Below are 23,519 nucleotides of genomic sequence, written 5' to 3' on the forward strand. Positions count from 1 at the left end.
TTTGACAGTTTCTTTCACAACAAAAAGTGGACTCTCTTCATTCAGCCCAGCAATTGTACTTTTGGACATTTATCTCTAAGAAATGAAAACTTAATGTCATGTAGAAACTTGTATATGAATATTCATTCATGGCAGCCTTTTTCATAAAACTCAGAACTGAAAATAGCTCCGATATCCCTCAGTGAGTAAGTGCATGGTAAACAAACCATAGTATGTCCATACTATGGACTATTACTCAGCGATAGAAAGGAATGAACTGTTGATACAACAGCTTAGATGAACTTTAAGGTGATTATTATGAGTGAAAAAAAATCCAATCTTTTTTTATTAGGGAGATTAGCTAATTAATTAAGTGATCTCTGTACTTAACGTGGGGCTCAAATTCACAACCCTGAGATCAAGACTTACATGTCCTACTGACTGAGCCAGCCAGGCACCCATAAAAAAATCCAGTTAATAGGTTACATGATGTATATTTCCATTTATTTAATACTGTTGCAATAATGATTATAGAAATAGAGAACAGATTAGTGTAGTAGTGGGCATAGAAGCTAAGAAGCTGCATGAGGGAACCATGGTTGATGGTACAGTTCCATATTTTGACTGCAGCAGTAGTTACATGAAGCTATAGATATAATAAACTTGCAAAAAATTAAACACACACATGAGTGAATGTGTAACTGGTAGAATTATTATAAATTATGTGGATTGTACCAATGTCAGGTATATAGTTTTTATAGTAGACTATTATTCTTCAAGATATTAACATTGAGAGAGGCTGGGTGAATGGTGTATAGGATTCCCTGTACATTTCTTTCCAACTATCTGTGAATTGATAATTGTTACTATGAAAAGTTGAGAAGTTTCTTGCAGCCCTATCCATACATTATCTGGGTCAAGAAAGATATATAAGTGTCTTGGTTTTTAATAAAAGATAGTTATTCCATTCTTCCTCTTTCAACTTTGTAGGGTTTAAAGACTGCATTACTATTAGTATTCATACTATCCTTATAGAATGCTGTATATCAAGGCAAAGTTAGGAAGCATTGTGTCTGGCAGCCTCGATACGAAGCAATTACTGAACTTTAGGAATCTAGCTTTTAGGACATGGTGTGTAGGGGCATGCAGAAAATTTAGTCCCTACAGATACTAAAGTAACAGAAAAAGCCTCAGCCACAGAGGAACTGTGGGTGAATCATCATTGCTCAGTGTTTTATGTATCAAGATTAGAATAGGAGTGATGACAAAACTGTTACTTAGTGTTAAACCTAGAGGATTATGGGATACTGGGTGTTATATTTTTATGGTAACTCTGCTTGTACTTTAAACTTAATGATTTTTTCGGTTAAAACCTTTTTATATTACAGGAAATAAATGTTAATATGGAGAATGATTTTAAGACTGATTCGTCATCATCTACCTTTGCTCTTCCAAGTTCTTCAGAGACAATGTTTTCAATTCAGCTATTAGATTTCAAAACAAGTTTACTGGAAGCATTAGAAGAGTTACGGATGAGAAGGGTAAGGTCATTTTTAAAATGCTTTTTGTAATCCGGGAACTTAATTTTGTCCAGCCATTTGGTTTAAGGAGAAAAAAAGTCCTAACAAAATAACTTCCTATTTTAAAAGAAGAAATACAGTCCGGATAATGAAGTAAAAGAGAAAAGGACAGATTTAGTTGATATCACAGAAAGAAAAAGAATTTACAAAGCAAAAAGTAAAAAGGATTTTCAGGTTGTTAAACACTTAATAAGCCAGCTAGTATTTACCAAGTACCTTGGAGTGCATAGGTAGCACATAGTTAGACACTATGGCTGATAAAAAAAGAGTTGCTTTTCAGGAGATTACATTTTTGTTAAAGGCTGTGAGATAGGTGCCTATGAGTGATTAAGTAATGAAACAGGGCAATACATTTTTTTTAAAGATTTTATTTATTTATTTGACAGAGAGATCACAAGTAGGCAGAGAGTCAGGCAGAGAGAGAGGGGGAAGCAGGTTCCCTGCTGACCAGAGAGCCTGATGCGGGGCTCGAATTTAGGACCCTGAGATCATGACCTGAGCTGAAGGCAGCAGCTTAATCCACTGAACCACCCAGGTGCCCCAAGGGCAATACATTTTTAAGTGACAAAATAAATGTATGTAGTAAGTATTCTGATTCAAAGAATAAAATGTCCTTATTTTTTAAAGTGGTAGCTCATGAGGTATTTATTTAGAGGGGAAATATCTACATAAAATTGGGTTTTTAAAGATTTTTTAAAATTTTACTTAGTAGAGAAAGAGAAGAAGGAGAGAGAGAGAGTGAGCGAGCAGGGAGGAACAGAGGGAGAGAGAGGGCCACACTGGGAGCCAGACATGGGGCCTCATCCCACAACCCTGAGATCATGACCTGAGCTGAAATCAAGAGTCAGATGCTTAACCAACTGAGCCACCCAGGTGCCCCCTAAAATTGTAAAAGTTGTTTGATTCAGCAGATCTGTATTGTTCAAAACCCCTTAAAAGCCTTTCATTTCTGAGACTCTGTGGATCTAAATTTGAAGCGTGTGTTGTCAGTTTTCTATAAGATGGGATAGGAGTTGGTAAGATTATGGAGAGGAAAAAATAGGCTATAAAACTACTGTAATAATGAACGAGGGATGGGGTCATTAGGATTTATATATAACTCTGAAAATAGGACAAAAAAGACAGGAAGGAGGGTGTCTGGGTGGCTCAGTTGGTTAAGTGTCTGCCTTGGGTTCAGGTCAAGATTCCAGGGTCCTGGGATTTAAAGGCATGTCAGGCTCTCTGCTCAGTGGGGAACCTGCTTCTTCTTCTCCCTCTGCCTGCTGCTCTGCCTGCTTGTGCTCTCTCTCAAACAAGTGAATAAAATCTTAAAAAAAAAAAAAAAAAAAGAGAGACAGGAAGGAGAATCAGTAGAATTGGGGCTTTCCTGAAAATGAGCTCTGAAAAAGAAGATCAGAAATAACATTTTTATTATGTGATTCTTGTTCTAGGATTTAAATATTGAAACTTGTTATCATAATAAGAAAATTTAATTACCACAATGTTTGTCCTATATAAAGATACTTATTATCTATATAATTAAAACCTATTTAATAAAGAAATCCTGCTAAAAATGGATATGTTGATTAAGCAGTAAAAACTGATTTTTGTAAGAATAACTTAAAGTGGTATCTTTTCTAAGTTAAAGCAACTTTAGGTAACTCTTAAGAACTTCGTATTCTGTTTTACTGTGATTCAAGCATTATATTTAGTCTGTTTATATTTCTAACTTAAAAAATAAACTTGTTTTAAAAGTCTTTTGAGAGTTTCAGTGTAGCAACAGGAATTGAGTTTTTAATAACTAAGTGCAGAAGTATATGCTACTTTTATTTTTTATTTTTTTTAAGATTTTGTTTATTTATTTGACAGACAGAGATCACAAGCAGGCAGAGATTCAGGCAGGGAGAGAGGAAGGGAAGCAGGCTCCCTGCCGAGCAGAGAGCGGGGCTCGATGCGGGGCTCGATCCCAGAACCCTGGGATCATGACCCGAGCCGAAGGCAGAGGCTTTAACCCACTGAGCCGCCCAGGCGCCCCAGTATATGCTACTTTTAATATTCTTCACTGAAAGAAGAACTTTATTCTTAAGAAGGGGAAAAATTTTTCCCCTTTATTGGAAAAAGAGATGTATTGGTTTTCACATTTACCATGATGTTAGCACTTTATTCCTATTGTGGAATTTAATTTTTCCTCCCATATTTTATTAGGAAAATTTCAAAAATACAATAGTTTTTCAAAGGTCAACTGTACAATTAAATGTATAGTTCTTAATTTCGCCATTTCACGAGTTTTAACAAATGCTCATAACTGTGTTACCAAATCCTTGTCAAGATACAGATCATTACTAATTTTCCCAGAGAGTTCCTCCATGTCATTTTTAACTTATTTCTCATCCTTACCTATCCAGAAACCATTGTTCCATTTTTTTCCGTCAGGGATTAGTTTATTTTACTCACCATGATATTTTTGAGATTAATTTGCTATTTTATTTTATTTTAATTTTTTGTTATTTATTTATTTATTTTTAATTTAATTTAAAAAAATTAACATATAATGTATTATTGGCCCCAGGGATACAGGTCTGTGAATCACCAGGTTTACACACTTCACAGCACTCACCATAACACATTAATTTGCTATTTTAAACATCAGTATTTTTTTTTAATTTTTATTTTTCAGTGTTCCAAGATTCATTGTTTATGCACCCCACCCAGTGCTCCATGAAATATGTGCCCTCCTTAATACCCACCACTAGGCTCACCTAGCCCCCTCCGCCTCTCCCCTCCAAAACCCTCAATTTGTTTCTCAGAGTCCACAGTCTCTCATGGTTTATCTCCCCCTCCGATTTCCCCCAACTCTCTTCTCTTCTCTTTCCCAATGTCCTCCGTGTTATGACTTAGTTCCACAAGTAAGTGAAACCATATGATAGTTGACTCTCTCCGCTTGACTTACTTCCCTCAGCATAATCTCCTTCAGTCCTGTCCATGTTGATACAAAAGTTGGGTATTCATACTTTCTGATGGCTGAATAATACTCCATTGTATATATGGACCACATCTTTATCTATTTGTCTGTTGAAGGGTATCTTGGCTCTTTCCACAGTTTGGCGACTGTGGCCACTGCTGCTATGGACATTGGGGTACAGATGGTCCTTCTTTTCACTACATCTGTATCTTTGGGGTAAATTCCCAGTAGACAGACACATGAAAAAATGTTCACCATCATTAGCCATCAGGGAGATTCAAGTCAAAACCACAGTGAGATACCACCTTACACCAGTTAGAATGGCCAAAATCAGCAAGCCAGTAAACAAGTGTTAGAGAGGATATGGAAAAAGGGAAACCCACTTACACTGTTGGTGGGAATGCAAGTTGGTGCAGCCACTTTGGAAAACAGTGTGGAGATTCCTTAAGAAATTAAAAATAGAACATCAGTAGTTTTTTTCCTTTTTATAGTTGACTACTATTCTGTTTTTTTTTTTTTAAAAGATTTTATTTATTTATTTGACAGAGAGAGAAGTCACAAGTAGGCAGAGAGGCAGGCAGAGGGGGAGAGGGAAGCAGGCTCCCTGCTGAGCAGAGAGCCTGATGTGGGGTTCGATCCCAGAACCCTGAGATCATGGCCTGAGCCAAAGGCAGAGGCTTAACCCACTGAGCCACCCAGGTGCCCTGACTACTATTCTATTATATAAATGTAACACAATTTGTCTATCTGTTGGTGGACGCCTGGGTCGTTTTCGGTTGGTGGTTCTTATGAATGAAGCTACCTGAATATTTTTGTACAAAATGTTAGGCAGGCATGTATGACACAGCTAAGCAAGAAAATACCTTATTTGGGACCTATTTATGAGGTGTCAATTACCTCATATGCCCTCCCTGCTCTCCTGAGTTTTCACTGAAAAATTTTAATATTTTCCCTTGGTAGTCTGTGAGGAGATATTTTTATTTAGCATTTTAAAAAGGAAACAAAAAAGAATGAGATCCAATCAAAAGTAATAACTATGTTTAATTTGTAAAGCTAAAAAATGTAGAACTAAAATACTGAACTACAGTTATTGATATATTTGTGTGGAATTGATTCTTTTTCTTTTTCTTTTTTTTTTAAAGATTTTATTTATTTATTTGACAGGCAGAGATGATAAGTAGGCAGAGAGGCAGGCAGAGAGAGAGAGGGGATGAGCCCGAAGTGGGGCTCGATTCCAGGACCCTGAAATCATGACCTGAGCTGAAGGCAGAGGCTTAAACTGCGGAGCCACCCAGTCATCCCAGTGGAATTGATTCTTAGGTCCTTATATTGTTCAGGAGGTAAGATATTGACCAGCTATAGACTTTGTTTAGTTATGAAGACATATTAAAAATTTCAGATTAATCAGCAAATGAATAGGGTTTGTATCTTTCTAAATAGTAGAGAGAAAACATGCAATCATGGTAAGTTATCTTTGATTTGATGTTGGAAATAGCTGTAAAGAAAGAGTAATTTTAGGTTTTAGCTATCTCTGAAGCTTTATTCTGGTTAAAAATACTGATGCTGTCTTCTATATATTCTAGAAACTGGCCCAGCTAATCTACATTTTTTTTTATTTGTTTTAATACTGTAAGCTCTGTTAATGGAACACTAAAGGCTTTCTTTTCTCTTTTCTTTCTCCCCTCCCCTGGCCTTGCCAGAAGATGTCTTTATTTTGCCATAGATTTGTAAATTGCCATTTATGTTCTATTAGTATTTTGAAGAGATTTTGTTGAATTCTTTTGTTGCAGTTGAGAAATTGATGTTCATTTAATTATCTCTCTGTAGATAATCCATCATTTCTTTCTATTTGCTCTGTGGAGTTTTTTTTTTTTTTTTTTTTTTAATCTTTAATGGTCTGCAGTTTTTATGAGTCTGTGTGAGAATTTATTTACATTTCTTGGGACTCATTTTGGTTCCTGAATCAGGGAAATTTTCAGCCTTGATCTTTTTGAGAATTGCCTCTTCCTTATTTCTTCTGTTACCTTCTTCTGGAACTCCCGTTAGATGATATGTTGGACCATGTCATTTTATCTTTTATGATTCTTAACTCTTTCATATTTTTCATGTATTTACCTCTCTACTGCATTCTGCCTGTTTTGTTTTGTTGTTTCCTAATTGTCTCTTCAGATGTTTTTACTTGCTTAGAGTTTTATATTTCAATGATTATGTTTTTCATTTCTGTGTTCCTTCAAAGAATCTGCTATGGTCTGGATATTTGTGTCCCTCCAAAATTCAAATGTTGTAACTGTTAGGGTCCGTGGCCAAAGGAGCGAGACTGATACAAAGCGAAGGTCAAGCAAAGCTTTATTTTGTGCCAAGCATCGAGAATCAAACTGACCGGTCAGGGCTGTCTCTTGCAAAGAAGCTGTTAGGGTCCGTGATCAAAGGAACGAGAGGCAATGACGATGACCCCGACAAGGCCACTCCCAACGTGGCCGCTCTGGACGAGGCTGTTCCTGACGGAGCCACTCCCCAGCGGAGGCCGCTCTCCACGAGGCCGTTCCCTGACGGGGCTGCTCCAGACGAGGCCGTTCCCTGACGACTCTAACAGCTCCTACTGCCCCTACTAGCCTCGCAAACTAACCTTTATAGAGGCACTTTAGCCGGGCTATGCACAGGTAGCCAATGAGATTGCAATACACAGAGAAAACTTCACAGTCATGCTAGGTCTGCCACACACACACAAAAACTGCTAGGTTACACACGGGCGGCCAATTGAATTTCAATTTACCCTAGTAGATATATGCGTGCCCCACTGATTGGATGTCTTCACCTGGCCTGACCCGCCCTTATATCTAGGCTTTGCAAGTAAGTTCCTCTGGGAGGGGCAGGGTCAATCTAAGTTTACTGCAACAAAATGGCTCCCTCTGATTAAGTAGGCCCTTACAGTAACCTAATGTCCAGTGTGATAGTATTAGGCAGTAGGATCTTTGGGAGGTGATTAAGGTATGAGGGGTAGAACCCTGATAGATGGGATTAGTACTCCAACAGAGCTCCCTAGCCCCATATACAATGTGAGGTTATGATTTGGAGATCATCTGTCACCAGAAAGAGAATCTGGCCATGTGGCATCCTAATCTTAGATTTCCAGTCTCCACAACTATGAGAAATTAATTTCTGTTGCTTATAAGCACTTAGTCTGTGGTATTTCGTTAGAGAGCACTGAACAGGTTAAGACAGCATCTAAAAATTTAATGTCAATCAAAACTCTGGGGGATTTTTTCAGAATTTGGCAGGATGATTCTTAAGTTTTATCTATAAGAAAATGTATGAATATATACATATATCAAATCATTATGTCATATACCTTAAGCTAATACATTATAATAATAATACATTATTATATGTGTCAATTTTATCTCAGCAAAACTGGAAAAAAAGTGAGTATAGACAAGAAGCTTTTCAAAAGATAAGAATGAAGTGCTACATGCTTTATCAGATATTAAAACATGCCCTAATCTTATAATAATTAAAAATCTGACACTGTTGTAGGAATAAGCAAACCAGTAAAAGAATAAATGAATCCAGTGGGGAAAATAATGATAGATAGTCAATAAATGACTTTAGTCAATAAATTCACAATACTTCATATACAAAAATAAATTTTAGAAAAAATCAAATGAAAAGGAAAAAAGTATATATTTCAGAAAATATGAGACTTAATTTTTATAGTCTCAGTAATAGAGATTACCCTACCTAAAACAAAAGATTACTAGTTATGGTGACATACAAATTATTAGCTTCTATGGGATAAAAGCTGCCATAAACAAAGTCTAAAAACCAATGGCTGAGAGAAAATATTTGCTTCATGCAAAATGGAAGAAAGGATAAATATCTTATTTATAAAACATTCATACAAATCAAAATCCTATAAATCTGCAAGACCCAAGTGTGATGAATACAAAGAAAATCACACTTGGATGCATCATAGAAGGACTATAATCAAAGGGAAAATCTTGAAGGAAGCCAGAAGTAGAAAAAGGCCCATTATTTTCAAAGGCACAGTAATACAATTGGTAGTGGACTTCTCTAATAATTATTCAGCTCCAAAGACAATGCAGTGACGCTTTAAAGTACTAAAAGAATAACTACCAACCTAGAAATCTGTTCTCCTAAAATATCTTCAAAAATGAAAGTGTGAATCTCAAGTTAATTAAATTTTGAGTGAATCTTTCTAAGTGAAAGAAGCCAGATCTAATAGGCTGTGCAATATCCAGTGCATTTATAGGACTTTCTGGAAGATACAAAACTATAGGGATGGAAAACAAATCTGTGATTGACAAGTGTTGATAGGCATTGACTGTAAATGGAATGCATAAAAGAATTTTGGGGAGTGATTGTTCTGTATGGTAAAGTAGTAGTGGAAGCATTACTCTGTATGTCAAAACCCATAAAATAACACCACAAACTGAACTATACAGTATGTGAAAATTCAGTCAGGATTCAGGAGCATTCCAAGATGGAATGCAGACTGTGAAAATACCTGTAACTGTTTCACTAACCAAATGACATCACTTTAGTGAAAGAAATTGGTGGGAAGAGACCCTGACTTAAGTAATTTTGGAAAACATTATTGGATGAGATACTGTAAGGATAATACCAAAAAGTTACATAAACACTCTCTCTAGTTGGTTAATTTGTTCCTCATGGGAGTAAGACTGAAACTACAGGTATGCCAGGGTTGAACAAATAAGCAAAAATTGTAGATAATGAGAAGTAGGTAGAATGTTTTTCTCTGTCGAAGAAAGATGTTACAGATAAGCTAGACTAAGCTCTGTGGTGCTAGATTAGAGTTGGAGGTACCAGTATGAACTCACGATTTCATTGTATGCAGATAAAAAGATAGAGAAATATAGACGTATATATGTACATGAATTAGTATATTCTAGCTCTGCTGAAAAAGCCTAGAAATAGTGACACCCCAGTATCAGCAACCATATAAAGGGCCTAGATCTTGGTTCTAAATATCATTATCTGATAAAAGAAACCAGGACTTCTTGGAGAAATGGCTTATTCCAGGGCTGGATATCTTGTAGTGCTGGAAAGTAAGGAACACCTCAAAAGAATATAGAAGCCAACCTGAAAGAGCTTCTCATGGACAAAGCTGGAATAATTTGAGCAACAAAATAAGTAATGATAGTATTGGATAATAACCCGAAGAATTGAGTAAATATCCATTATTTCCTACTGATAAAAATATATGATTGAATAAATAAATGGGGGAGACAGAACAAATCTTCTTTACAGGAGATTCCAATTAATAAATGTAGAAGGAAGGAGAGAAATAGAAAATTGCCCTTAAAACATTATAGTACGAATTGTTATAGGCAGGATCCACTGATGAATGCTAATATTAGTGGGTGAAACTCATAGGTGAAACAGAATAGTTGCATAGCAGTATCTTCCCCAAATTATTTAGTAAGTTACTGTAAATTAAAAAAAAGGTGAAGTATAACATACAGTGTTATATTAGTTTCAAGTATACAACATATTGATTCAACAATCTTAGATATTACTCAGTGCTCACAAAATCAATGTAGTCCCCATTTGTCACCATACTATGTTATTGACTATCTTCCTCATGCTGTAATTTTCATGTGCGTGACTTATTTTATAACTGGAAGTTTCCCTTTATCTATCTATCTATCTATTTGTCTATCTATCTATTCCCTTTATCTATTTCACCCATCTGTCCACCCACTTCTCCTCTAGCAAACACCAGTTTGTTCTTGTATTTAAGAGTCTGTTTGTTTCTTTGTTCATTTGTTTTGTTTTTAGACCCCACATGTAAGTGGAATTCTATGGCACTTGTCTTTCTGTATCTGAATTATTTCACTTAGCATAGTACCCTTAAGCCCATCCACATTGTCCCAAATGGCAAGATCTCATTCTTGCTTATGGCTGAGTAATATTCCATTGTAAATACATACCACATTTTCATTATCCACCTATTAGTGGGAACTTGAGTTGCTTCTATATCTTGGCTATTGTGAATAATGCTGTAGTAAACATCATGGTGTATCTGTCTTTTTGAATTAGTGTTTTTGTTTTCTTTAGGTAAATACCCAGTAATTGAATTACAGGATCTTACAGTATTACAATTTTTAATTTTTTAAAAGATTTTATTTATTTATTTATTTATTTATTTATTTTTAAGATTTTATTTATTGATTTGACAGACAAAGATCACAAGTAGGCAGAGAGGCAGGCAGAGAGAGAGGAAGAAGCAGGCTCCCTGCTGAGCAGAGAGCCCGTTGTGGGGCTCCATCCCAGGACCCTGGGATCACAACATGAGCTGAAGGCAGAGGCTTTAACCCACTGGGCCACCCAGGCCCCCCTACAATTTTTAATTTTTTGAGGTATCTCCTTACTGTTTCCTGTAGCAGCTGTACCAGTTTACATTCCCATCAATAGTGCTCAAGAGTTCCTTTTTCTCCACATCCTCACCAACACTTGTCATTTCTTGTCTTTTTGATTCTAGGTGTTCTGACAAGTGTAAGGTGATACCTCATTGTGGTTTTGGTTTGCATTTCTCTGTTGATTAATGATGTTGAATATCTTTTCATGTGTCTGCTGGTCATTTCCATGTCCTCTTTGGAAAAATGTTCACGTCTTCTGTCCATCTTCAATTTAATTTTTTTTTTTGGATTGAGTTGTATGTATTCTTTTTTTTTAATTGAAGCATAGTTGACACACAGTGTTTCATTAGTTTCAGGTGTACAACATAGTGATTTGACAAGTTGTGCTCACCACAAGTGTAGCTACCATCTGTCATCATATAATACTGTGTAAGTTCTTTATATTTTGGATATTAACCCTTTTTCAGATATATCATTTGCAGATATTGTCTCTCATTCAGTAGGTTGCCTTTTAGTATTGTTGATGGTTTCCTTCACTATACAGAAGCTTTTTATTTTATTGTAGTCCCAACAGTTTACTTTTTTCCCCTTGCCTGAGGAGACGTGTCTAGAAAAATGTTGCTAAAGCCAAAATCCAAGGCCAATTACATATGTTTTCTTCTAGGACTTTTATGGTTTCAAGTCTCAGGGTTAGGTCTTTAATCCATTTTGAGTTTATTTTCATGTATGGTATTAGAAAGTGGTCCAGTTTCATTCTTTTGCATGTAGCTGTCCAGTTTTCCCAACATTATTGAAGAGACTATCTTTTCCTCATTGTATATTCTTGCCCCCCTTGCTGTAGATTAATTGACCATATATCGATGGGTTTATTTCTAGGTACTCTCTCTTTTTTTTTTTTTGAGAGAGAGAGATCACGTGCAGGGTGGGGGGAAGGGTAGAGGGAGAAGCAGACTCCCTGCTGAGCAGGGAGCCCAGTATCGACTCAATCTCAGGACTTTGGGATCATGACCTGAGCTGAAGGCAGATACTTAACCGACTGAGCCGTCCAGGTGCCCTAGGCTTTCTTTTTTTTTTTTTTTAATTTTTTTAAAAAGATTTTATTTATTTGACAGAGATCACAAGTAGGCAGAGAGGCAGGCAGAGAGAGAGAGGAAGGGAAGCAGGCTCCCTGATGAGCGGAGAGCCCGATGCGGGGCTCGATCCCAGGACCCTGAGATCACGACCCGAGCTGAAGGCAGAGGCCCCAACCCACTAAGCCACCCAGGTGCCCCGCCCTAGGCTTTCTGTTTGGTTCTGCTGGACTGTGTAACTGTTTTTGTGCCAGTACCATACTATTTTGATTCCCACAGCATTATAGTATATCTTGAAATCTGGGATTGTGATACCTCCAGCTTTGTTTTTTCTCCAGATTGCTTTGGCTATTCCGGGTCTTTTGTGGTTCCATAAAAATTTTAGTATTATTTGTTCTAGTTCTGTGAAAAATGCTGTTGGTATTTTAATAGGGATTGCGCTGGATCTGTAGATTCCTTTGAGTAGTATGGACATTTTAACAGTTTTAATTCTTTCAATCCATGAGCACTGAGTATATTTCCATTTCTTTTTGTTGTCTTCAGTTATTTTATGAATGTTTTCTAGTTATTCCTTTGAGTAAAATTTTAACAATTTCAATTCTTTCAATCCATGAGCACTGAGTATCTTTCCATTTGCTTTTGTTGTCTTCAATTTTTTTCATTAATATTTTCTAGTTTTCTGGCTAAATTTATTTTAAGGTATTTTATGATTTTTGGTGTAATTGTAAATGGGATTATTTTCTTAATTTCTCTTTCTGCTGTTTCATTATTGGTATACAGAGATTGATTTTGTATCTTTCAATTTTACTGAATTCATGTAACAGTTCTAGTAGTTTTTTGATGGAGTCTTTCAGGTTTTCTGTAAATAGTATCTTGTTATCTGCAAATAATGAGTGTTTTACTTCTTCTTTACCAGTTTTGATAAATTTTCTTCCTTTTTCTTGTCTGATTGCTGTTGCTAGGACTTCCAGTACTGTGTAGGATAAAAGTGATGAGAGTGGACATCTTTGTCTTATTCCCAGTCTTAGAGGAAAAGCTCTCAGTTTTTCACCATTGAATATGATGTTATCTGTGGGTTTTTCAAATATGGCCTTTATTATGTTGAGGTATGTTCCTTCTAAACTCACTTTGTTGAAAATTTTTATTAAGAATGTATGTTGTATGTTGTCACATGCTTTGTTTTTATCTGTTGAGATGATCATGGTTTTTATCCTTTCTCTTGTTAATGTGATGTATCAAATTGATTGATTTGGAATATTGAACCACCTTTGCGTCTCTGGAATAAATCCCACTTGCTCATGGTGAATGATTTTTTTAATGTGTTGTTGGATTTGGTTTGTTAGTATCTTATTGAGAATTTTGTGCATCTATGTTCATCAGAGATACTGACCTCTAGTTTTCTTTTTTATAGTGTCTTGCCTAGCTTTGGTATCAGAGTAATGCTGACCTTGTAGTATGAATTTAGAAGGTTTCCCTCCTCTTTTATTGTTCGGAAAAGTTAGAGAAAAATAGGTATTAACTATTTTTTTAAAGGTTTATTTATTTTAGAGAGCCCGAGAGGGGGAGGGAGCAGAGGGGGAGGGAGCAGAGGGAGAGGGAGAGAGAATCTCAAGCAGACTCTTGACAAGCATGGAGCCCAGTGCAGGGTTCCATCTCACAACCCCGAGATTACCACCTGAGCTGAAACCAAAAGCCAGATGCTCCCCTGACTGTACAACCTAGGTGCCCTGGTATTAGCTTTTTTAAATACATTTGGTAGAATTCACTTGTCCTGTCCATGTGGGCCTCAACCTTTACTTGCTTGAAGTTTTTTGATTACTGATTCAATTTTATTAGTAGTAATCTCTCTGTTCAAATTTTCTATGTCTTCTTGATTCAGTTTTGGAAGATTATATGTTTTTGGGAATTTACCTATTTCTTCTAGGTTGTCCAATTTGTTGGCATATAATTTTTCAAAATATTCTCCTATAATCTTTTATATTTCTGTGTTGTTATTTCTCCTCCTCCATTTCTGATTTTATTTGAATCCTCTTTTTTTCTTGATATGTCTGGTTAAATGTTTATTAATTCTGTCTTTTCAAATCAACTTCTGGTTTCATTAATCTTTTCTATTTTTTTAAGTCTCTTTTCATTGATTTCTGCTCTAATCTTTATTATTTCCTTCCTTTTACTAGCTTTGGATTTTGTTCTTTTTCTAGCTCCTTTGGTAATAAGGTTAGGTTGTTTATTTGAGATTTTCTTGTTTCTTGAGGTTTGCCTGTATTGCTATAAACTTTCCTCATAGAACTGTCTGCTGTATCTCAAAGATACTGGACCATTGTGTTTTCATTTTCATTTGTCTCCAAGTATTTTTTGATTTTTTTTCTTTGGTTTGTGGTGGACCCATTCATTATTTGGTAGCATGTTGTTTAGCTTCCATGTATTTGTGTTCTTTCAAGATTTTTTCTTATAATTGATTTCTGGTTTCATAGTGTTGTACTAAGAAAAGATACTTGATACAATTTCAGTCTTCTTAAAATTATTAAGACTTGTTTTGTGGCATAATATGTGACCTATCTTGGAGGATGGTCTATATGCAATTGAAAAGAATCTGTGTTCTGAAAAAGTGTTCAACATCACTCGGCATCAGGGAAATGAAACAGGATGGGACCGGGGAGGGAGACAAACCATAAGAGACTCTTAATCTCAAGAAACAAACTGAGGGTTGCTGGGGGATTGGGGGGAAAGGATAGGGTGGCTGGGTTATGGACATTGGGGAAGGTATGTGCTATGGCGAGTGCTGTGAATTGTGTAAAACTAATGATTCACAGACCTGTACCCCTGAAGCAAATAATACATTATATGTTAATAAAACAAAGAATGTGTGTTCTGCTGTTTTCAGAGAGAACGTTCTGTATATATCTGTTAGTTGCATGTGGTCTAATGTGTCATTTAGAGCTACTATTTCCTTGTTGATTTTCTGTCTGGATGATCTGTCCATTGATGTAAATGAGATGTTAACGTCCCCTATTATTATTGTATTACTGTCATTTTTTTCTTTTATATCTGTTAATAATTGCTTTATATGGTTAAGTGCTCCTATGTTGGGTGCATAGATATTTACAACTGTTATTTCTTCTTGTTGGATTGTTCCCTTTATCATTACATAGTGCCTTCCTTTATCTCTTGCTACAGTCTTTGTTTTAAAGTCTATTTTGGGTGCACCTGCGTGGTTCAGTTGGTTAAGCATCTGACTCTTGATTTTGGATCAGGTCGTAATCTCAGGATTGTGAGATCACGCCCTGTGTTTGGCTCCATCCTAGGCATGGACCTGCTTGGAATTTTCTCCCTCCCTCTCACTCTGTCTCTGTCCTTCTCTCAAAAAAAGAAAAAAAAAAAAAAGAAGAAGAAGAAGAAGACTGAGAAACTATCATAGATAAGAGAGGCCTAAGGAGAAATGATGACAAAATATAACGTGGTCTCCCAGATTGGATCCTGGAACTAATATTGGTGGAAAAACTAGTGAAATCTGAATAAACTCTGTAGTCCAATTAATGGTATTGTAGCAGTGTTATTTTCTTAACTTTGGTAAATGTACTTATGTAAGATTTTAGTGTTAGGGAAATTGGGTATCTTTGCAAGTCTTCTGCAAAGCTAAAATTATTTCAAAATAAAAAGTTATTAAAAATTAGGACTCAATGAATACTATAGTATAAATTGATTCTTTTTTATTTTTAGATATAGTAGGCATGGAAGACTGTAATTGGTCATTAACATTTAATGCATATTTGCTATGCCAGGTTTAGAGATTATAATACTTTATAACAAAAGAGAGTAAAATATATTATGAGAGTATGAATAAGGACATGGCTAGCTTTACTAGGGGTAGTGAGGAAGGCTTTATGGAAGGAGTAACTCATGCAGAGACATTATGAATGAGTAGGAATTTCAGGTCAGCCTTTCTAAGGGTTTATCAGTTGTCTTTTTAAAGAATTAAATTTTGGCATTGCTGATCCTCTCTATTGCATATTTGTTTATATTAATATCTGCTCTTTATTTCCTTTTTAAATTTGCTGTTTTTTGAATTTTGAACTTTTAGAGGTGGATATTTAGTTAATTTTTATGTATTTTATCTTTATGATTATTCAGTTCAAGTATTTTCTAAATTTCACTGTAATTTCTTCTTTGATTCATGAGTTATTGAGAAGTATATTACTTCTTTTAAAAAGTTTTACTTTTTGTTAACTTTAAACAATGGATATTAAGCATAATTTTATTATATTGATAATACATTCTTTATATAATTTCAATAATTTAATATTTGTGGAGTTTTGGTTTATAGCCAAGCATATAATCAATTTTGGTAAATATGCCAACATAAATGAACTTGAAAAAAATACATATTCTTTATTTCTTGCATGCAGTATTCTATGAATTTGAATTTGGGCAACTTTGTCCATCTTGTTCAAATCTCCTATATCATTTTTGAGTTTTTTGTCTATATTTTCCTTTTTCTTTTTCTGCCCATGTTTTAGTCTGGTTATTTTCCTCTGTCAATTTCCTGATTTCCTTAATTTATTTAATCATCTATACAGTGGGGATGAAAGAGCTCTACCATAGAACTTTCACTTTTAAAATATGCATTCATTTGGTAACCTTTGAAAAACCATTACTCAATCTTGCCCTAAGAGAATTTGAAATTTAATGATCACCTAGTTAACCATGCAAATGAATTACTATATTCTCACATAGTATATATTGTGTGTGATAATAGAATTATGGAGAAAGTAGTATGGGAGTTCAGAGAAAGGATGCATTAAATTTATTAAATATACAAACAGAAGGAAATCTTAGAATTTCAAATTAGCAATAAATTAAAGCCAGAGGAAATTTGGGTATTCCAAAATAGCAATGATTTGCTAAGGAAATTGTGAAGGAAAACTGGGTATAATTAATGGTATAATATGTGGTAAATAACATTAAGCAGATTTCAGTGCCCCATAAAATTAGTTATGCTATGAGTAGAATCATACCCCTTTATAATTATAATGATTTATAGAACATATATCTCTATACCACATGGAAAACTGATAAAATGGGTGTTATCTACAATGCTGAAAGGTGATAGTATAATACACTTTTACTATGTTAGGATTTTAATTTAACTACATGTTTTATATTAAACATTATTATCTTTTTATTGGAACTTTTCATTTTTATCTTTCATTAGTTCTTTAAGCAGCTTTAAAAAGTTATTAATAAAAATCCTTACTGTCAATGAGAAGAATCTATTAAATTTGGTAAGAAAATCCCATCTGTAACTTCAATAAAGTATCTTAAGAATATAGAATCTTAGAAGTGTTTATTTTTTATTATCTGCCTTAGGACTATAAGGATTTAAGTGTTTTTATAAAAACAATAAAAGAAGAGTAATTTGATGGTTTATTTACTCTTTATAACCTTTAGAAAGTGTCATGCTTTTTTAAAAAAATGCTTGCTTCAGGCTGTAGTTTTACAAGATGTGCTGTGTATTGGTCAGGCCTCTTCAATTCTTGACCCTGAACAGATTCAGGGACATAGTACATACAGCAGGCACATGTCCAAGCAGCCAAAACTGTAACTGGGTACTTCTGTTCTCCTTTTCAAACTCATAATCTACCTCCTACAAAATTGCACAATTCAGTTTCTTATGTTGTCTAATAAAATACTAATCATTCTTTCAGATAGTTTCTTAGTTTGATTAGCTACAAAGTATTCAAGATAAATATCACTAATATGCATGGAATAGCCTAAAAGTTCACATTTTAAAGAACCTCTTTCCTAATTGATATTAAAGCTACTGTTTTCATATTACTCAACTTAGTCTATTATAAAGATTTCTGAAATAGAAAAATATTCTAAGAACATTTATAGCAATTCTTAATGCTTTTGTTTTTCTGTACAACAAATATTTCTAGTTGTTATTTTGAAATGTTCTATAGAATATCAGAATGTACTTGTATATTTAAACTAGGTAATTTGATTTTGTATTTCTATCTTCTGTGGGATATGAAGATTAAATTCTGAGGTTTTTGAAGGAAAAGAGTGTATCATAACAATCCATACTGTTCTACAGCACCCACAATCTTAAAGGTAATAAAATGGCATGTTTAAGAGGCTCTGGAGACAGATCATCTAGGTTCAAATACTAGCTCTGCTGGTTAGCTGCTGTGTGCATTTAGGCGAGTTACTTATTCTCTTGCTAACCTAGTTTCCTCATTTATAAAATGATGATAATAAGAGTACTTACCTTGAAAAATTATACCTATGATTGAATTAATACATAAAAAGTGCTTAGAATATCTAAATAGTAATATCACAGAACTCATTTAAAAGAGAAGTATATAACTAGGCCCATGTAAAGAAAGCAGTATCTTGCACATTTTCAATCCAGCTGTTTTGGGTTTTGATAAGATGCATACATCTGTGAAATATAACCCTTATCAAGATATAAAGTGTTTCTGTCTACTCAGGCCAGTTCTATCCTTACTTCCTCCTCAGGAGGCAACCCTCTTTTGATTATTTTCCACTGTCGATTAGTATTGTTTTTTCTGACATTTCATATAAATGAAATCATACATATGTACTCTTTTAGGTAAGGCTTCTTTCACTCAGCGTGATGTTTTAAATTCATCCATGTTGTTGTGTCTATCAGCATACAGATTAAGTGTACATCTATATATTTCATTTTCTCTGGGGTGATTATAAATTATATTGTGTTTTTAATTTTGTTTTCTGCATTTTTATTGTTAGTGTATAGAACCATGATAGTTTGGGTGTTGATCTTGTATCCTGAGACCTTGTTTAACTCAGTTATTAGTTCTGGTAGATTTTTTGTAGATTCTTTGGGGTTTTCCATGTATATGACCATGTCATGTACAAATAGAGACAGTTTATTTCTGATTTGTTTCCTTCCTTCTTTTTTTCTCTCCTCTCTTTCTCTCTCTTTCCTTTTTTCCTTTCTTTGCCTTTCCATCCATCTAGTCTTTTATCATTAAATATGATGTTAAGAATAGTGTTTTTATGAGGACATTTTATGAAATTGAGGTAATTCTCTCTCCAAACTCGCTGAGAGTTTTTATTATGAATGAGTGTTGGGTTTTGTCAGTTGTCTTTTCTGTGTTAATTATGATGGTCATGTGATTTTTCTTTAGCATATTGATATGGTGAGATATATCAACTTAATATTGTTGTTGAATCAGCCTTATATATCTGGAATAAATTCTACTTGGTGATGGTGTATAACATTTTATACATTGTTGGATTCCATTAGCTGATATGTTGTTGAAGATTTTTCCATCAAAACTTGTGAGAAGTATTGGTCTTAGGTTTTGTTTTTTTTTTTTTGGTACTGTCTTTGTCTAGTTTTGGTGTCATAGTACATAGGCCTCATGAGTTAGGATGTGTTCCTTCCTCTTATTTTTCTGGAAAAGACTGTGTAAAATGGTGTTAATTCTTTATGTGTTTGGTAGAATTCTCTAAAGGTAAAACCATGTGGGCCTGGACATTTATTTTTTGGGAGCTTTTTAACTAGTGGTTATAGGGCTATTTAGATTGTCTGTATCACCTTGGATGAGGTTTGGTAGTTTGGGGTTTTGAAGAATTAGTCCATTTCTGTAAGTTGTCAAATTTATAAGTATAAAATTGTTTGTAGCATCCCTTATTAACTTTTTAATGGTTGCAGTATCTTTGTACATTGTTTCTTTTAGCTCTTAGAGCATATTTAAATTGTTGATGTAAAGTCTTTGTCTAGTAAGTCCCTTGTCTGCACTTGCTCTGAGACAGTTCTTTTTAACTTTTTTTGGAGGGGGATGGGGCTGTATGGATCACACTTTGTTTCTTTGTATGCTTGGTATTTTTTGTTGAGAACTGGACATGGAAATTTTGAAGATGTGGCAACTCTGGAAATAAGATATTCTCCCTCCCCAGGGTTGTTGTTTGTTGTCATTGTTTAGTGACTTTTCTGAAAAAATTTTGTGAAGTCTGCTGTTTCTGTCATGTGTGGCCACCGAAGTCATTATGCTCTTAATTTAATGATCAGCTAGTGCTTTGTTTGGCAGAGATTTCCTTAAATACCAGGAGCCAAAAGAAAAAAAAAGCAACTCCCAGGTTTTGTAGAGGGGCTCTCTCTATGTTTGTTGGGGCATACCTTCAACACTGTATATAGGTACTTTTCAAGTCTTTTTTTTTTTTAATTTTTAAAATTTTTTAAATTTTAAAATTTTCAAATTTTTTTTTAAATTTAATTTTATTTTTTCAGTGTTCCAAGATTCATTGTTTATGCACCACACCCAGTGCTCCATGCAATACATGATCTCCTTAATACCCAGCACCAGGCTCACCCCACTCCCTCAACCCGCCGCCCCTCTAAAACCCTCAGTTTGTTTCTCAGCCTGTTGAATTTTTTAATAGAAGTTTCAGATTTTTCTAGTGATACCTTGTATTTATGGTGTAGGCTATTTTAGGAGTGTTATATGATTTTAAACAAAATCAGATGATTTTTGTAAATAACTCCTTCCTGCTTGGCTTTGGGCCTTGTTTCTTGACTTTGGGTCTTCCCTTTGTGCCTTTGCAGCTTTCCCAGGTGATCTCCCTGTTCTTTTTATTTGATGCTTGTTTGTCTGGTTGTGGCTGTGGGGTGGGGGAATTTGGGTATTCTCTGACTTTATTAAGCTTCAATTCTTAGGTGAAACTCTGTCTAAGGTTGAGGTCCTCACAAGAGTTCTGTTCCTTCTTTTGTTTTTAATGCTGGGCCTACTATATTCCTGCTGTTTTTCTGCACCAAATACCCCCCCACCCCCATTGAGCTGTTATTTTATTTTCCTAGACTGCTTCCAGCAGCAGTGGCTTTCCACAGGAGCTCTCATGCTGTAGTTTTTATTGACCCTCCCCCTGTAGATTAGGCTCTTGTTCCTTAGGGGAGATGAGGAAGACTGGTCTGTCTAGGTATGATGGTCCCTTTCTCAGCTGTGGAAAGTTTCCGCTAGTGTTCTTAAGAATCATTTTTGTTGCCCTTTCCCTTACAGATTAAGATTCTTGGTCTTGGGAAAATAGGGAAAATGGGTTGTGATGCTCTTCTCTTCCCCAGCCAGTACTCCAGGGGAGAGCTGCTCAGGTCGTTGGATTCTTCCCATCCTTTCCTGTAAGCACTTGGTGGGCTTCCGGGAGGAAAACAACTGGTAAAAAGTATAAAACCTCTTTATTTCTGGGGCTCCTGGGAATTCACATTCTTACTCTAGTTCACATTCTGCCTTTAGCAATTTATTAAGAACTTTCAGCTGAGTTTTCTTACCAGTACTCGGGCGTTTATGTCGCAGGTAAGCAAATGCTGTGGTTCTCTTTTCCCTGCAGGAGAGAATTATCCAGAGTTTGGATTAATTGAATGATCTAGGACCTCAGTTCTCTGATGGGTTTGTCTATTTAATTTGCAATTTTTCCAGATTTTTTTCTTGTTGTAAGCATGAGAGGATGCTCTTTTTATCTCTCTAGAAAGAGAAGAAATGTAAAGTTTTAAAGTCCTAATTTTCCTAGCATTTTTCTTTTTTATTTAGGAAGCAGAAACTCAATATGAAGAGCAGATTGGGAAAATTATCATGGAGACACAAGAACTTAAATGGCAAAAGGTGAGTGGTTTTTTTTTTTTTGTTTGTTTTTTGTTTTTTAAGATTTTCCCCAGAGAGAGTGAGCACACACTGGAGTGCATGTGAGTGGTGAGGGAGGAGTAGAGGGGAGAGAAACTCAAGCAGACTCCTCTGAGCATGGAGCTGATGTGGGGCTCAGTCTCCCCATCCTGAGATCAGGACCTAAGCCGAAATCAAGAGTTGAATGCTTAATGAACTGAACCACCCAGGTACCCAAAAGTGAGTATTTTTAATTTTTCTTTTAGATTAAAATAAAATTGAATTTTAAATTAAATTAAATTAAAATAAAGTTGAATTTTTAAATTTCCTAAACATGTTTGGGGATTATGCATCATTTTAAACAAAGTCTCAAGAGAATTCTGACTAATATTGTTTTAATATCATTTGGGCCACCAGAACACTAAGAATGAAATTTTTTCCCAGGATTTCTGATAATAATGCTGAAAACAACTATGATCTATTTAATGTCAAGAAACACATTGTGGGGGCACCTGGGTGGCTCAGTGGGTTAAAGCCTCTGCCTTCGGCTCAGATCATGATCTCAGAGTCCTGGGATCGAGCCCCGCATCGGGCTCTCTGCTCAGCAGGGAGCCTGCTTCCTCCTCTCTCTGCCTGCCTCTCTGCCTACTTGCAATCTCTGTCTGTCAAATAAATAAATAAAATCTTTAAAAAAAAAGAAACACATTGTGTATTATAAAGGAGTCAAAATATTTTCCAAGAAGTGAAACCTCTTTATTTTCCCAGGCTTTTATTATATACTGTAACCAAATATTTAAAAACAACAACAACAACAACCCAGTATCAGAGGGACACCTGGTTGGCTTTGTCCGTAGAGCCTGTGACTCTTGATCCCGGAATCATGGTTCAAGCCCCATGCTGCATGTGGAGACTGCTAAAAACAAAAACAAAAAACAACCTCAAGTAGCATCACATCTGATTCTCTTTCTAGCCTTATTTATATAGAAGCATTTTTTAAAAAAGATTTTATTTATTTTATTTGACAGAGAGAGAGATCACAAGTAGGCAGAGAAGCAGGCAGAGAGAAGGGGGAAGCAGGCTCCCTGCTGAGCAGAGAGCCCGATGCGGGGCTCGATCCCAGGACTCTGAGATCATGACCTGAGCTGAAGGCAGAGGCTTAACCCACTGAGCCACCCAGGCGCCCCTATAGAAGCATTTTTGATGTGCTTCTCCTGTCTTTCCACCAAATAATTTTAATAGCTAAAAATTGAAGTTTTGATTTATGATGGCCCCCCTTCTTTTCACTATTTGGCAGTATTGAAATAGAAAGTTGGAGGTAACATATCAGAATCAGAATTCAAGTGACAGAGGATAGCTCAAACTAGAAATGATGGGAATTTTGAGACCAGATAGGTACAAAAGGAATAAACTAGAGTTGGATTTTATGAGGCACAGGTCTCGAATCTCTCTGCAGAAAGAAAAAAGCAGATAAACACCAGTACAAACTGAAACTCCAAGCAAATTTCAAAGTGTGAAGTCATATCTTGTTTTTGGATAGAGTCAACAGTATAAAGTTATCCATATCCTTAAATTAATCAGTGTGTTTAATACAATCCAATACCAAGTGTGTTTGCTGTACTTAAGCTGTTCTAAGGTTTATATGGAAATAAACGTACAAGAGTGTCTGGGAAATATTTGAAAAAGAACAAAACAAAGTAATTACGCTAGTTTTATTTTTAAAAAGTTTTTATTTATTTAATGATTTTATTTATTTATTTGACAGAGAGAGAACACAAGTAGGCAGAGAGGCAGGCAGAGAGAGAGGAGGAAGCAGGCTCTCCGCAGAGCAGAGAGCCCGATGTGGGGCTCGAGCACAGGACCCTGGGATCATGACCTGAGCCAAAGGCAGAGACTTTTTAACCCACTGAGCC

The 23,519-nt window shown here is 35.4% G+C and overlaps 1 protein-coding gene across 1 annotated transcript in view; it reads left to right on the forward strand.

Annotated features, from left to right (window-relative positions):
* The first annotated feature begins 1,373 nt into the window (after nt 1–1,373).
* Nucleotides 1,374–23,519, forward strand: part of CCDC73 (coiled-coil domain containing 73) — a 107,727-nt gene continuing 85,581 nt past the window's right edge. The window contains exons 1-2 of the mRNA XM_080814982.1: nt 1,374–1,520; nt 21,541–21,612. Coding sequence (XP_080671108.1) covers nt 1,383–1,520; nt 21,541–21,612 — 210 coding nt within the window. The 5' untranslated portion in view covers nt 1,374–1,382. The remainder of the gene's footprint in view (nt 1,521–21,540; nt 21,613–23,519) is intronic.

This window comes from Martes martes (assembly GCF_963455335.1).
Source record: "Martes martes genome assembly, chromosome: 10".
NCBI classification, from domain to species: domain Eukaryota; kingdom Metazoa; phylum Chordata; class Mammalia; order Carnivora; family Mustelidae; genus Martes; species Martes martes.